The sequence below is a fragment of the Nesoenas mayeri genome, assembly GCF_963082525.1.
Source record: "Nesoenas mayeri genome assembly, chromosome: 2".
Lineage (NCBI taxonomy): Eukaryota > Metazoa > Chordata > Aves > Columbiformes > Columbidae > Nesoenas > Nesoenas mayeri.
This window is the reverse complement of record NC_137543.1, coordinates 142544319-142559785: the sequence shown is the minus strand read 5'-3', so window position 1 is coordinate 142559785 and position 15467 is coordinate 142544319. Positions and strand designations below refer to the sequence as shown.

The 15467-nt window shown below is 39.6% G+C and overlaps 1 protein-coding gene across 1 annotated transcript in view; it reads right to left on the bottom strand.

Moving 5' to 3' along the window:
- The window catches only part of STAM (signal transducing adaptor molecule), a 31894-nt gene extending 24849 nt beyond the window's left edge, over positions 1–7045 (bottom strand). Inside the window, exon 1 of the mRNA XM_080339688.1 lies at positions 6900–7045. Coding sequence (XP_080195814.1) covers positions 6900–6939 — 40 coding nt within the window. The 5' untranslated portion in view covers positions 6940–7045. The remainder of the gene's footprint in view (positions 1–6899) is intronic.
- Between the last annotated feature and the right edge of the window lie 8422 nt (positions 7046–15467).

The window sequence follows — 15467 nt, the reverse complement described above, 5'->3', positions numbered from 1 at the left end:
AGGCCTATAAATTAACATAGCAACTTTAACCAGTGCAAGACTATAAAATCTTACATCACCTTAGATTGTAATTAGTAGTTATTAAATTTTACAACTGTTATTTTTCCTACTTCTGCCTTTATTTTACTAGGAGTTATTTAAAATTATTTTATTATTATTAATTCCACAAAGACAGACATGGAAAGTCTCTCTAGCTCGGAGAAGAGGAGACTGGGGGATGACCTCATTAATGTTTATAAATATGTAAAGGGTAAGTGTCACAAGGATGGAGCATCAATAAAATTCTGACTTCTCTTCTGGTTTTCTGCATTATTTAGAAATTACAATCAAAGTAAAAATATTTGCACTGTGATTCTATTTGAAGTTCCCTGTTACATATAAAACAACTGCAGCCGATCATTTCAGGACAGAAGGAGGAAACTTTTCTCCGAAGAAAAAAGAATCATTTCCTAAAAATTCATAATTGTCCTAAATGAAATTTATCACCAGATTTAGGAAGCACTATTAGACAGAAGAACTGTAATACATGCTGAAAAAAGCCACTGCCCAACTTAGAGGTTGACTGTTTAGGTGCTGGTAAGAGAAATATAAATATTGCTGCAGATTTCCCATGTGAATATGTGTTAGCCACTTGATTTCTCTGCCTTAGTTCAGCATCTTAACAACACCATTTTACTGCTTTATTAAAATTTTGCAAGAGTAAACACTCCCATCGATATTCAGATAATGCAGTGAATATCACGATGCATTTCTTAATGTAGAAAACTTAATGACTACTCACTGGTAATGACATTTTTAGGGGGAAGTCTTAGCAAGCTTGAGCCTCCTCAGCTTTAGATTTTACTGAAGTTTATTTAAAACAAACAAACAAACAAACAAAATCTAATCTTAAAACTGAGCTATTTTTCTACTACAAAGTCTCAAGGATGTTAAAACTACCTAGAATTTCAAGAAATAACAAAAACAGATCAAACATCCCCAAAACCATCACTTAAACTGTACCTGATTTGAAGCAGTTAATATGAGAATATTCTACTAAATTAAGGTTTCATTGACGGAATTCCATTGTCCCAGTTGTACATCTCTACAATGAAATACTCAAGTTCTCAGTAACTGAAGTTACAAATAAAAGAATGGCTACAGAAAGTCTTCAAAAGAACAGCTAAATCTTCACTCAGACTAGAATTACAACTAGTTTCCATCATGACTAAAAAAATACTCAAAAATCCATTATATCAATGTAAACACCACAGAATTAACAAAATATTTAACACTCACCTCAGTCTTCTCTCCCCCCTCCCACTGAAAGTCTTGCTTTCTTCCTAAAGCTAAATAAATAACTTTTCCCCTTTCTATATAAATGAAAATACTAACATTCCAAAGCACTGTAAAAACCTAAATGTACCTACTTCATCTCTTCAATATAGTTTAAATAGTCCTGAAAGACTGAAATTGATCGCAAATTTTTCTTTTTGTAGCATTTCGCCAAGAAATTCTGATTACATACCATGCCACATAACTGAAGTTAAAGAGTAATTTTGTTCTTTTTATCTGTCAAATAAAATGAGCAAACGCATTTGTTGGCCCATTCTACAAAAAAAACATTGCTTGAATGTTAATCACTGCCTTTCACTAGCACGCTCAGAACTGCATAGAAGAATACGTTCACACATAATGCCACCATAGAAAGAAACTAGAATTCCCTCTTGAACCATTAACTTCAGTAAAGCTATTAACCAACCTCTTTAGTTTAACTGTATCCCCATTTACAATATTCATAATAAGTCTTTATGGGACCACGTATAGAAAATGTCCTATGAAAGCGCTGCTAGCTGACCCCAAGGCAAGGCAAGACAAGGTGACTGAGCTGATGTGAGGCCACCTCAGCTCATTCCTTCAGAAGAACATGTAGGATGTCCCTGAGCATGAGGCAGCCCAGCCAAGACAGACATCGCCCAACTCAGTAAGCTGAGCAGAATGAAGACAGAAGGATTCAAGATCTGGTAAGGCAATACTGAAAACAACAGTAAGACAAGCTGGGCAAAAATAATTTAGAAGAAGTTCAGAAATCTTATGGCAAGCTCTAACAAATCCATGTAACTCAAATTACCTTTCACCTAGAAATATTACAACAGAGTAGGAAGGTGAGCATATTAGAGACAAATGAGAACAATGATGATTAGTCTGTAAACAAGGTGCATCACAGTCATGCTATACTCATAAATGGCACCAGGACCTATTTGCAGAGCACCACAAACCAAGCCACAGGAGAAGCAGCGTTTCCGAAGGAAGATCAGCAAGAGACTTAACTTTTCACATCAAATATACAGTGTTATTTTTATCAGCTACAGGAACAGATTTTACATGTTGGAGAACTACTTCGATTCTTCTGAATTTTTGTATTATAAAGCACACTGTCACAGCTGAAATGAGGGGAAGGACTTAAAATGACAGCTCTTCCCTAGGAAGAAAGAAAGAAAGAAAGAAAAAGAATTACCAGGAAAGTATAGTCTACAAAATCTCCTTTGCCTATGGAACATACTATGTTGGCTTCAAATTGCCCAGTTGAACTCAAAATATAGTGACTCATTTTCAGAAAGGGATACTGAAAAACATTTTCTTGCTGGCTGTTACACAGAAGGGGTATTCCACTCATTTTTACCCTGTCAGCATTGCCATTTTTCACTGAGAACACACACCAAAGGTATCTTTAGTGAGAAGTTCTTGCTTTTCACAAACATTTGTAAGTAACTGAAAAGGGAGGTGGCTATAGCTCCCTTTCCACGCATTTTCGACTCAGCCTCCCTGTTAGCTCACAGTTAATGTCCTTAAAACAATGCTGAGAAAAGCAGTAGGCCAACTCAGGCAAAAAAGTGCCAGCCTCATGACAAGCTGAACCAATTCTTGGAATTTTTCTTCCTTTGCAGCCAGAAGTTAACTCACAGTCTGCGGTTTCCATCTTTATCTGGGGTCAAGAATCTCATCTGCAACAATTTTCTCTCCTTCCTTTCGTCAAACCTGGCCTAAATAGAGAAAAGCTGAGCTCAAAGAGACATGTAAATTGATGTTTTTGAAGATATTGACTAACCAAGGGGATATATCTGAAGAACAATGAGTTTAAATAGCAAGAGTATTTTATTAAAATAAATTGCAGCATGGGAATCACGGTCATAGCATTTCTTCCATTCTAATATATCAAACTATACACTGTGGTACCCTAACATCCCTACTTACCTACAATCATATGTAATTCATGCATATTATTAAATATGTAAAGACTTCCTAGTATAAAATGGTCAGTAACTGCTATAGTTAATAGAACATGGTAAAAATCATTGCAAGTCGCATCAGGTTGACAGTTCTACTACATTACTGAATTACCTGTTTAATTTCCTATTACTATAAGTAGTAAGCCTCAGTCTTCCCTTTCTTCCCATTCCTGTGGTGCCCTCAAACCATTAGACCAGCTACATTTATAACTAGACTGACATCCCAAGCAAATGCAAGAAGTGCCTTCATCTCTTGCTGAGCATGTGGAAGAAAAATCATGCAAAAACCCCCCATTGTTTTGTAAACATCTGCTCTCAGTGTCATGTGTGATTTTATGACAACTCATAGCAGAACTTGTATTTACTGCAGTTTATAAAACTTTAAAACTAATAAGCTTACAGGAAAAGTTCTTCCAGTTCTCTTCTTGCAACATAGATTAAGTTTACAATGCTTGACATCAGGTTTGCACTACATTAAGTCCAGAGTCACAGATTCTACTCTTGAGATAACATCTAAATCACACTTCAGAACTGCTTGAGCAGTAAATGCTTCATCAAACTACACCGCTACATTACTAATTAGCCTGTCATGACAGATTACAAACAGTCTTTTGATTCTGAAAGCACACTTTCCCATATTTTGCCTGCATGAAATGTACAAATAAACCCTCCTTTCTCAGAAACAGTTCTCTGGGAGTATTTTATGATTTAGGTCGTGAAATATGGCAGAAACAGACTTCCCATCAAACTAATAAGAACACCATTAATTCTAACCCCTTAAACGGAAGGTTAGAGTCTCTTAATTATAACTTCAGCAGTCTGGCATCTTGAAGGTTTTTTCCTGTGGTTAAATTCCAATATCATGTTCTTTACTTAGACACACTGTCAAAGGTTCCCAGACTTGATTGTAAAAATCCACACCAACTTGTGTCACCAACTAGTATCCCTTCGCATTGAAATACTCCTAAATATGGTAAGAAGAGTTCAGAAAACAAAAACTGTTTGGGATTCATCCAGAGATTTGAGACTCTTTGAGAATGACAATGGTCTACCTCCCCAAATCTCTGGGCAGCTTAAAGCATTCTTTAATATTATTCGTTTAACGGTAGTCTTAAGCAACATTCTTTTGCCTAACATACCTAAAGAGGAGGTGCAGCCCTCAAAAATCTCTGTACAAAGTTGACACTAAATGGTAAGCTATTATGGGTGACCAGGTTCCACAGCAGGAGCATGCTAACAGGACTAGCCAAATGCTGATGGCTAGCCAAAGTGAGAAATTTCTCCTTCTCAACTTAGAGATACTTATGCTCCTCAAAACAATGGAAAATAGTTCAGTTCCAGATGTGTTCTATGCAATTCATCACCCTAAATGGTTCCAAAATCATTTCCAACTATTACACAGTACTGATTAGCTGTCCAGCTATCACAGCAACACTATCAACAACACCAATGTCCAAATTAATATAAAGAATAGTTATTTACTGCCTTCCTGCTTCAGGAATCTGATTTTCAAAAGAAAAGTTTCTTGCTGGACAAGAACAAAAGCAGAGCACTCAACTCGCACTCGGAGAAAAGAACAGAAAAATAACACTACTACTTGACAACTTTTGGAAGTTTCCCGAGAACACGAGAGCTTACTTTACAGCTGACGTTATCTTGTAAAACCTGCCAAGAAGTTCATCCAGATAATAGCACATTCCCAAGGGGACTTGGGAAGAAAAGCCCAGGGACACTTTCCTGGAGACTTCACCATTCCTGTCTCCCTGGCACAAATCCAGTTAAGTGATGGATAAAGGCAGCAGGCTCCTGAAAGTGGGCTGCTACCAACTGCACAGCCGGCTGCTCCTTCGATCTCTCTCAGGACACCACGGAAGGGCCCAATGGAAAGAGACTGTGTTTACTGGTGAAAATTAGCCCATTGCCCACTGTCTGCTCTTCCAACAACAATTTGGGAATGAGTGGTTATTCCCCTGTGCTCACACAGTATACAGAATAATACTTTTGAAAAATATCTACTGGTGACGGTACTAGGCAAGCACAGCAGGTAAGATGCTGGCATTCTCTGCACCTATAAAACAGCAAATAACCCACAAAAGTAACAGTTGGGAGCTACTACCCTGTATTATGAAGACAAGCATCAGACGTAGCTCTAGAGGAACCTCCTCAAGCAGTCTGATCTTCACTGCTAGACAGTGGCCTTAGGAGGTAAAAAGCGAACATTTGCCAGAAACTCAGCTATCACTTTTTAACCTTATTAACTCAAATCATTCTCACAAATAATATTATCGAAGTTTCAGTGCTGAAATGGTCCACAGAAAACTGGCCAGCAGCGTAATCTCTTCCTCATTTTCAACTGCCAAATTACATTAGAATACAGAGAAACAATTAGGAAAAATTATTCACTACTTTTCAAAATTGTCAGCTTCACCACCAAAGAAATTATAAATTGAAGCCCACTTCTCAGTGGAAAAGTGTTCTTAACTGCTCAGAATGGGAAGAAAATCAACCTGTGCTATACGAAGATGAAACAGACTAAGAATTCCTGATAACATACATATAGAATTTGTGTCACAGTCCTTTGTTTATGCCTGAACCCCTTCCCCAGAAAAAGATGCATTCTTTTCAACCAGTTTTGAGTTGTTTATTCTCAAAGAGCTGGAAGAATTACATTGGAGCCCTGACTTCTAAAGTTGGTAAAGAAACAATGTATTTGTAGCTGAAATCTACAAGGCTAGTAAAGAAATTAATTCCAAGAAACATATACAGTGCTATACTCTCCAAGTGTGAGAAAAAAGTCCTTCTATATTATGCCGTTTCCCAGACGAAGCTTTTATCAAAGTAAAACAGACAGCAGCAGCAGGTAGGAAATAAATCATATTACACAATCACAAGTGAGACGTGCAAAACAATCTTTTAACTGCCTATATGATATTTTACCTTCAGTTTGGATACATCAGCATTAAGCATAATTTTTGTCAAGTAAAAGCCAGGCATTTCCTCTCCATCTAGGCTGGCCTTGGAACAAGCAAGGTGAGGATGAAACCTGATCACAGCACGTCAAGTTTCACTCGAAAGGGAAAAAGAAAGCTCCCACAGGAATTCACTTTAAAGCACTGAACACAAAACGCTTCGACGATTTTCTCATGCCTGCCTGGGAGGCAATTGCAGACACTGCTTTTTTACTTTTCGTCCTTCCAGCAACGCTCCAGCATCTCTCACTACTTCTGCTACGCTGCAACGTTACCTCTGCCAAGCAGGCCAGTGTGTCTCCCACAGGCATCCCCGTGCCCGCCCCGCCAAGCCGGGCCGGGCCCGCAGCGGCCCCGCCGCCCCCGCGCTGCCACCGACCAGGCCGCAGCCGCCGCCGCTCGCTGCCAAGAGGCGCCCCCGGCCCGGCCGCTCCCCGCAGCACCGTGACCGCCGGCCCGGCCGGGCCGCCGCTGCTGCCCCCAGCTCTCCGCCAAGGGCCAGCGAACCCAGCAGCAAAAGGTTTGGCGGAGAGCGGGCAAGCAGCCCGGGGCGGAAGCGGGCGCGGGGTCGCAGGCAGGGCCGGCGGCGGGGTTACCTCGGGGGGAGGCCGGGGCGAAGGGCCGAGCCGCGCAGAGCCGGAGCGCCTCGGCAGCCACTCACCCACATCCTGGTCGAAGGGGTTGGTGGCGAAGAGCGGCATCGCGGGGGCGCGGCGCGGCCAGCCCTCCCGGCAGCGCGGCGGCGGAGCAAGAAGCCGTCGGCGGCAGCGGCGGCTCCTCCTCCCGCCCCGGGTACCTCCGCCGCCACCGCCCCCTCCCAGGCCCGGGGAGCCGGCCCCCCGCGCGCAGCATGCTGGGAAACCGCGGCTGAGCCCGCCTCCTCACGGCGGCGGCTCCGCCAGCTGGCCCCGGTTCCGCCAGCCGGCCCCGGTTCCAGCCCGCGGCGCAGCCCCCAGCGCCCGTGGAGCTGGAGGGCCCCCCGGGCCCTTTCCGCAGGCACCCGCGGCCCGAGCCGTGCCTGGCCCTCGGCAGGTGGGTGAGCGGCGGGTGCCCCGCCTGGCGCGGCTTCGCCTGCCACCCGGCTCAGGGTGGCACCGGCACCGCCCCCGCCACCCCAGGCCAGGCAGCTTAGGGCCGGCAGGGCGGCTCAAGGCGGGAGTTTATTTAGTTCAGCTGAGCCCTTTCGTGCCACCCTAGTTAGGAGGTGAAGCAGTTTTGTCCCCAGGCACGTTCTCTCCCTATAGACAATTTTCAGAGCTTCCCCATACAACGGGCTGACTGAATCTTCCCACTGTTAACGCCGTCGTGCTGCTGGAGTAGATGGCCAGACAGCGAAGGCGCGGGATGGTGGTTATGACAGCATCTTTCCCAGCACAGCACGGGAGCCTGACTGCTTCGCCACGGTTAGATCCTGCTGGGATCAGTAGCTCCCAGTTGTTCACAGGGCCTTGAATATCCCGTGGCCTTCAGCTGCACAGATGTATCTTGCTGCTTTACTTTGTATGAGTATCTTGTTGGCTTCAGTGGGATGTATCCCACAATAATGATTTGATTCATAGGATATTACAGGTTCTGCCTATTCATGCAGGCCCATAAAACTCAAGTCATATCATTAAGGACTTTTAGTACTCTTTAATTTCTCTGAACTAGCTGAGTTGCAAATTAAGCAAAAAAGGGCACATGCACACACGTGAGGGAAGAGTCATAGACACCTCAAAGAGCAGCATGGGCACATTACAAGAGTGCAGACAAGAAATTGAAAAGACACTACTACTGTTTGCAGTGCAGAAACATTAGATGCAATCAATAGCACTAACCACACTCAATAATGAATGTGATTGCATGCATTAGGCTTACTTCTGACACATCAAATGAAAACTGCACATCAGACCCCTTCCCATGGGGATTTATGGTCACTAGACACTTCCTTATTTTACTAATATTTTTCCCAGATCTCGAGTTCTGCTGCTTTCCTTATCCACAACAACTGTTTTCAGCAACTGATGTAGGTCAGCATTGATCTACTGCTTAGGACTGCCTACTTTTAAGGAATTATGTATTTTCTTTGGATTCTGCCTCAACTCAACAACATCTGCTAGGTATTCTCAGAGGATGCTTTACCTCCTGCCATTCATAATTTCCCATTATATTCACAAAAGACATATGGTAGATGTTCTCAGAGCCTGTTTTATCCCCTCCTTTTTCAACCTTCCCTCTGATGGGTTTCATAACGAGTTGTAAGAATACTTTCAAAACAGGCAGAGCTTTTGTGCAGCAGTCCTGCAGCAAGACCAAATGCAAGAGATGTGGGCAACTGGGGTTTTAGACTGTCTTCAGCCTAAAAGGATTCCAACCCAGCTTCACTTCCCACACGACCCATTACTCAGCATTTTTAAAAGGTAGTCTATACTTGGGGAGCATCTTAAGGCTCTGTAGTCATGAGTCATATTTTCTTCCTATAACAATTTTTCTTCTGTTGAACACAGTGTGAAGTGCAAGAGTCCTTCGAATACTGTGGCCTATATTGTATCTCCCTCTTTGCCCTGTCCCGCGGCTCCAGCATTCTTCCATGGCACAGAAATGGGTGGTGGTTAGAGCGCTCTTCCCCTACGTGTGGGGTTTCTCCTCTCAGGCACAGATGGCTACAGAAACCAGCTTTTCCACCTTATGTGTGAGTAGTGGAATGAGTATGCTGTTAAAAAAAAAAAAAAAAGAAAGGTGTGTTAAACTTCCTTTGTTGGATGTAGTTCAAAATTATTGTATTATTTCCCACTGCATTTGAAATGGGACTTGTGCTGCCTAAGTTAGCTATCTGAAAGTAAGGAATCTAGTTCAAAGGTAGTCTCAAATTGCATCTCATTTCATGGTAACTGCAGCTGATAGAGAATGTAGCAATGCTACACTCCCTGTGCCCACAACTATGTGCTGCCATCACATTTCTCATATTAGATTTGGAATTGAATCCAATTCATTTGTGGCTGCACAATCAGCTGATCCAGCTGAAAACTGCCTCACTGCAGAAAGTTCCCTGTTGGATAATGTCACTCATCTGACTCACCTTGCAATTACACCCCAGGCAAGGGAAGAGGTGGGAAGGCATGTCTGGGGACTCCACCAGACTAGGTCAAGAAAAACAGGCATGTCCAGGGGATTATTCATCTGTTCTATTTCAGACCTCCTGCCAAAGATGGCCTCTGCAACAGTCTGGCTCTACTGGTTTCACAGAGGAGCTTATCTGCCCAGCAGTACTCTGACTTAGCACTTGTCTCTAGACAGCCTTATAGCAAGTTTTAGGTAGGGTGTTTCTTAAAAAAATGTGCTACTTGTGTCCAAAATAAGCAGTCTCAGATGAGTGGTATGGACATGTCTTCTTTCTTTGCACACTTCATTTTTTATATAGTACTGTTGTTCAGGTACTGCTAAGTGATAAATCCTTGTACTCAGTTAATTGCCAGTGCAAGTCACATCCTGGATTTTAAAGATGTGACATACTTCTGAATTTGCTAAAGTAACTGTTGAATTTTGTTGTTTATATAATTTATTACTTATGTTTAAATTATAACAAGGGTTTCTCCATACCAAGGTTAGTTACAGATTCTGATGATATACAATAAATAATTTCCTTATAGTCTTCTGTAGGAAAGGGTACTTAGGAACAGCAGCTTATAAATGACCATCTGCTAGACAAGTTCTTGTATTTTTTACAATCACTCAGCTGACGTACATCTGCATTAGACAAGCATATTTTTCAGAGGAAGACAAAAACATTATGGCCATGAAGGAGAAGTCCACTGCAGCTCCAGTTTACTGGAGAAGTACTATGCTTGACAACCCCATTTATTTTAGCACATATTAGTGTGCTAGCTGCTGCACTGTGAAGATAAGGTGCATAACTCCAGGAAAAAGTCAGGCCAGTACACTTTTCATAAGGAGACAGATAGGAAGACCAACTGTTGTCTCAAGGATCAGTCACACTGACCTCTATTTTGACTGCATTTTCATTATAGTCCACAGTGTACATTGCTTTCAGAACTGAAAGCTGGGTAGAAAAGAAAATCAAAGGAAAAGAGGAAGGTTCGGAATAGAGAAAGGGCCAGCAGTCCATTTAATCTCAACTTTGTCTTTGACAGGGCAAGTACAAGATGTTTTGGATGGCATACAAGATGCTGTACTGCATAACACAATGATATGACTAAGACAAATTTTTTCCCAGTCACAAATCACATGTAAATGTTCTAAGTACTGGACTACAGTGATTTACTTCCTATCTATTATTTTGTTGTCCTAAAATTTTGCAAGTGTCCAAGTTGCATGGCTTACTTATGGCATTCCTATCTTTTTCTTTATATAAAGAGAATATAAGAAGCATATCAATACAGTAAGTCTGTGTCCTCTATTATACAAGAAGTCAGGCTAAAATTATTGAATTGTCATTTTGGGCCTTAATATTTATGAAGTATGCAAGTAGGATTATATGAAGCATATAACTGGAGTTCCCTCAAATCTATGTGACTTTAGAACTAGGCAGGTATTCAAATAATGAACTTTATAAAACAATTCAGTTTGCTCTGGCCACACTAAAAATTGCAACATGCCACTTTCTAGTAAATATTTGCACATATAGATGCCAGAAACAAGGGTTTGTATCTTCCTCAATCATTCTGTGTCCAAAGCAGTACTTGCCAACCTGCTCACATGAAGTAATATTTCATCTGTTGGCACTGCAGTTTTGTTAAATACTTTTGGATAACAAGTCACCAAAGTCAAACACAAAGATGTGTTTATTCAGTTTGCTTTAGTAAAGCTTATAGTGAAGTAAAGCTTATAGTGATGTATTGTGATATACCTGTAAGAAGCAGATAATCTGGGAGCTGCTGGGACCTCTGGGTGCCTGGACGTCCCTGGGGATGCTGGCAGGAGCATCACTCTGTGCCAGTGTCCTGACACTGCTATGGGGAACCACTTGTCCTAGGGTTTTTTTTTGGCACCAACACCTGTTCTTCAGTGTGGCCAAACTGACTGCACCCAATATGGTCACTCTTTCTTGCTGATAACTCAGACCAGCTTTCAACCAATGATGAGGTTAAAATTAATCTTTTCATTCTCCACCACTCTTCTAAGAAAAGAAATAGAAATACTTCCACTGACCATCATGGGAGTTATATTGGAACATTACTCCCTTGATAAAGAGCCCTTTTTAACTCAAGTCCATGAAGCAAAACTAAATAACAAGTAAAGATTGTGTGTGCTCTGAAACTAATAATGGAAGCCATCGACTCTATAGAAACCGTAGTGTCACACAAGCAAGTTATGATTGAAATACACTGAGAATCAGAAGGTATTTTAATTTTATTAAAGTGTGTTTTGGGAAACCCTATGGAAAAAAAAGAAAAAAAAAAAAAAGCCTGATATCTGTTGGCAAGGTGGCAAAGCTTCTTTAAGAAAAATATTACATTTATTGCATAATATAGGTAAGAGAATTTAATAATATCTTAGGCTATCATTTAATTTTCAACATGCACTTTATTTTACTTATGTGAACACTACAATTGAAGTTAATGATACTAATTTTAAGTATTGAGCATTCTATATGTATAACTATATAATTAGAACATTAGAATGGAGTTAACTTCAAGATACAGCCAGTCTGTGTAGTGTGCAAAGTGCTGACTGCACAGATTACAGTCTGTGAGACTGGTCTATACATAAATCTATCCAAGCCTAGCAATGCAACAAAATGTCAGGAGAGTTAAGCAGTTGTTCAGTACAAAATATCCCATAAAGAAAATAATTATTATACAGAGTCCCATTAGTCTATTATAGCAAAAAGTACACTGAGTTTGGATAAAACAAACTCAGATGAGCAGGATAGTCACCTCCTTTTAACATGTGTGTCCTTCAACATTGCAGTTTGGGTTATAGTTTTGCTTATGAAGAGGATTAAATAGAAAAATACATAAGGGCATCTCAAACAAGTGCTTTTCAGAACATAAAATAAATATACCAGTGCTTTTCAGGTGTATAGAATCAATAGTTTTCACACAAAGACTTCTAAGTGTTCACACCAGAATATTTGTATATTCATAACAGAAATATAAACTTCCCCTTCAGCTTTTGCTCATGATGCCTGTTTTCCTTCACTGGCTACTGAACTTTACAGTCAGAGGCCGAATATGAATCTTTTATCTTGCAGTAGCAGTGCAAAACTCCAGCTGCTTCAGATGTGCCAAATACAAAGACATCTTTTGGGTCTTCACACAAGACTTACACAATTCATTCTGCACCATGTCTTTCGAAAGCATCTTCTCTCCTGTTCCTAGAGTAGTAAATAAAATACTAGATACACCTGGATGAATTCACAAAAAGTGTGTAAACACTGTGTTGTTCCGTTTACACATAGCTTCATTCTGTTCACTTGTGGTTTTCCTTGAATACCTCACTGATTACTACATATCATAAACCTAAAATAGTGTGCAAGTACTATATATAAGTCTGTTGTCTCAACGCTTTGTTCTTGCAAAGTGTGTTGGGAACATGAAGTGAGGACAGGGCAGAAGGACAAACAGAATTTCAGCTGTTATTTTGTTTAACAAATTCTCTTTCTTTAGGATTTTAAGTTATCATCTGGCATTTAACTATTCTGAAGTATAAAGTTAATCTCATGATTGTGCAGGACTCATACTAAGTAATTCTTGCAGCATTTCATAGTAGATGACCTTCCCCTATGATAGTGGATAAGTCATTATATTATTTTCAGAGCACTACAATTTTTAATTTCATAGCAATTTTCCCATATTGGATAAGTAATTTTTTTTCCTAAATCATTATAGAACACTGCATAAAAAAATCATTCTCATAAAAGCCTCACCTTGTGTTTCTGGAAATAGATGTGAAATAAAACCCATTCAGCTTTATAAAGTATTGAATATCTACTTGGCAATAGGAACCTAGAAAATAAATATATATTGATAACATCAATCATGAAAAAGGCCAGAAAAAACATTCATTTTTGTAATAACAGTAGAGCAGTGTTGATGGTTTGGAACTCAAGTGAATAAAGAAGAACCACCTGTGAAGGTTGAGAATTAATATGAAACATAAAGATCCACTGACCGACAGTACAAAAGATGTTGATCTGACTATCTCAAGATGTATTAGGAAGTTTGATTTTAGACTGTACTTGTATAACAGCAAAGTTGAGCTGAATTTGTCTGTCAGTCACAATTGATTTTAGAAGCTAATTTAGATAATGAAAATAATACATAGGTTTATTCAGTTCCATTAATTAAATTTCTGTATGGAGACAAAATCCGTCTGATGAATAATTTTGAGATTTTGGGAGAAAAGGTGCCCGCCAAAGCTGAAATATTAGATGAAATATTTTTGCCACAATAAAAGTACAGTGTTTCTAATTAAGCATAGATACTGTACTTAATGCTTTGAAAATAGCTGACATTTTATCAAATTTAAATAAAGGATCTTGTAGTGATACAAATAGATATATGGTAAATTGACAGAAATTATTTTAAAAAGAACTATGGAAAAGTTAAGGAAAATAGTTTCAAAAGGAATTAGTTTCAAATAATTTATTGCAATTCCTGGAACACGTAATTACAAAAACAGATCAAAAAAATTATTAACACGACAAACATACTTTGAAAACACTGCTGAAAAACTGTCACACAGGAACTAGCATGGATATGAAGTAATTAGATTAAGGAGCAAAATGTCTCCATGGATCAAAGCACGGAAAACACAAACAAAGAGCAAGTTTTCTCTATTGCGCAAAGAAATCAGTGGGGTGTTTGTGAAAGTTCTGTAACAAGTTTTGTGCTTAATACATTCATAAATGATCAGGAAATGCAGACAAGCACGAGATGGCAAAACTTGCAAATGACACAAAACGTTTTGTTTACTCAAATCCAGAAAGGATTTTGAGGATCTTCAGATATTTCTCATGAGCTGGGCGAATGGGTAGTTTGATCACAAGAGAAATTGTATGCTCACAGATAAAAGAATGCAGTATTAGAGCAAAAGTAGTGAGCTGCTTGTCTTCACTAATAAGCTCTTAACTGGCTAGATCAACACAAGCCAAACCTAGTCATCATTACAAATAACTTCTGCATCCAAAATCAATAAGATTAAGCAAATAAATAGTAGGAAAGAAAATAAAAAATAATTCTAATTAGTCTATATCAAACATTGCTTATCACATTTCAAAAGATTCTGTGCAAAAGCATGGAAAACATCCAAGGAGCCATTTAAAAATGCAAAATGTTTACTTCAGAAAGCAAACAGGATTTGTTCCCTCAAATCTGCTGTGGAAAAATCTCAAGAGACACATGGCAAATGATAGCCAAAAGTACTAAAAACCACAACTAATATTAATAATTGATATCAGGTCATGCCTTCCTCTGTGTATCATAATTTAAATTCAGAAAGCCTTTATCAGTTAATGAAGTCGTAAGTTGGCAACTTTAAATGAGAAAAAAAACCCACAATTTTTCACACAGTATGTGGTTGATTTGTTAAAGCCAAAAAGGTAGGAAGTTTTTAAGAGATAAATGACATTTTGGGGGAAAAAAGGTATAATATGGCAGGAATATCCATAATTATAATAGTAAAAATAGAAAGTATCTTAGAAAGAAACAGAGTTTAAATCCAAACTTATAACTGTTACATTAAGATGAAATTTAGGCTCAGATTATCCCATATTTGCCCACTATGTAGTTTCTTGCACTTTCCTCCAAAGCATAAGGTTGGCAAAAGCATCTGAATTAGGTCATTCAGTTCTGTGTGTAACTAATTCTGTCTATATTTTTCAACTATAGGATTCCCAAATTGCATTATATTTATGACTACTAGACCATGGAAAGTGCCTGTGCATGCATAATACCAATCCTGCTAGCATATACCTGGTGCCATTTTGCCAAGTACTCATTTTCCATGCACTCTTTATACATTTGCTGTTGCCAATGAGTGTGCATTTTGAGGCTGAGAGCTGAACATCTAGTTTGGTGAGGAGAGGAAGAGAGATACAGTTACTGTATGGCACACGTACTAATCTTTTGTCTGAAGGCCCACGAACAGAGACCACGTAGGTGTTTTAAACACTGAGACGACCTACCCCAACCTAAAGGACATAGACTTGGACTCTTGCAGTCTTTCAGGGCTGACAAAGTAGCATTTCAAAGATACATCCTGACCCACTTCTGTAACTCTTGCGTCT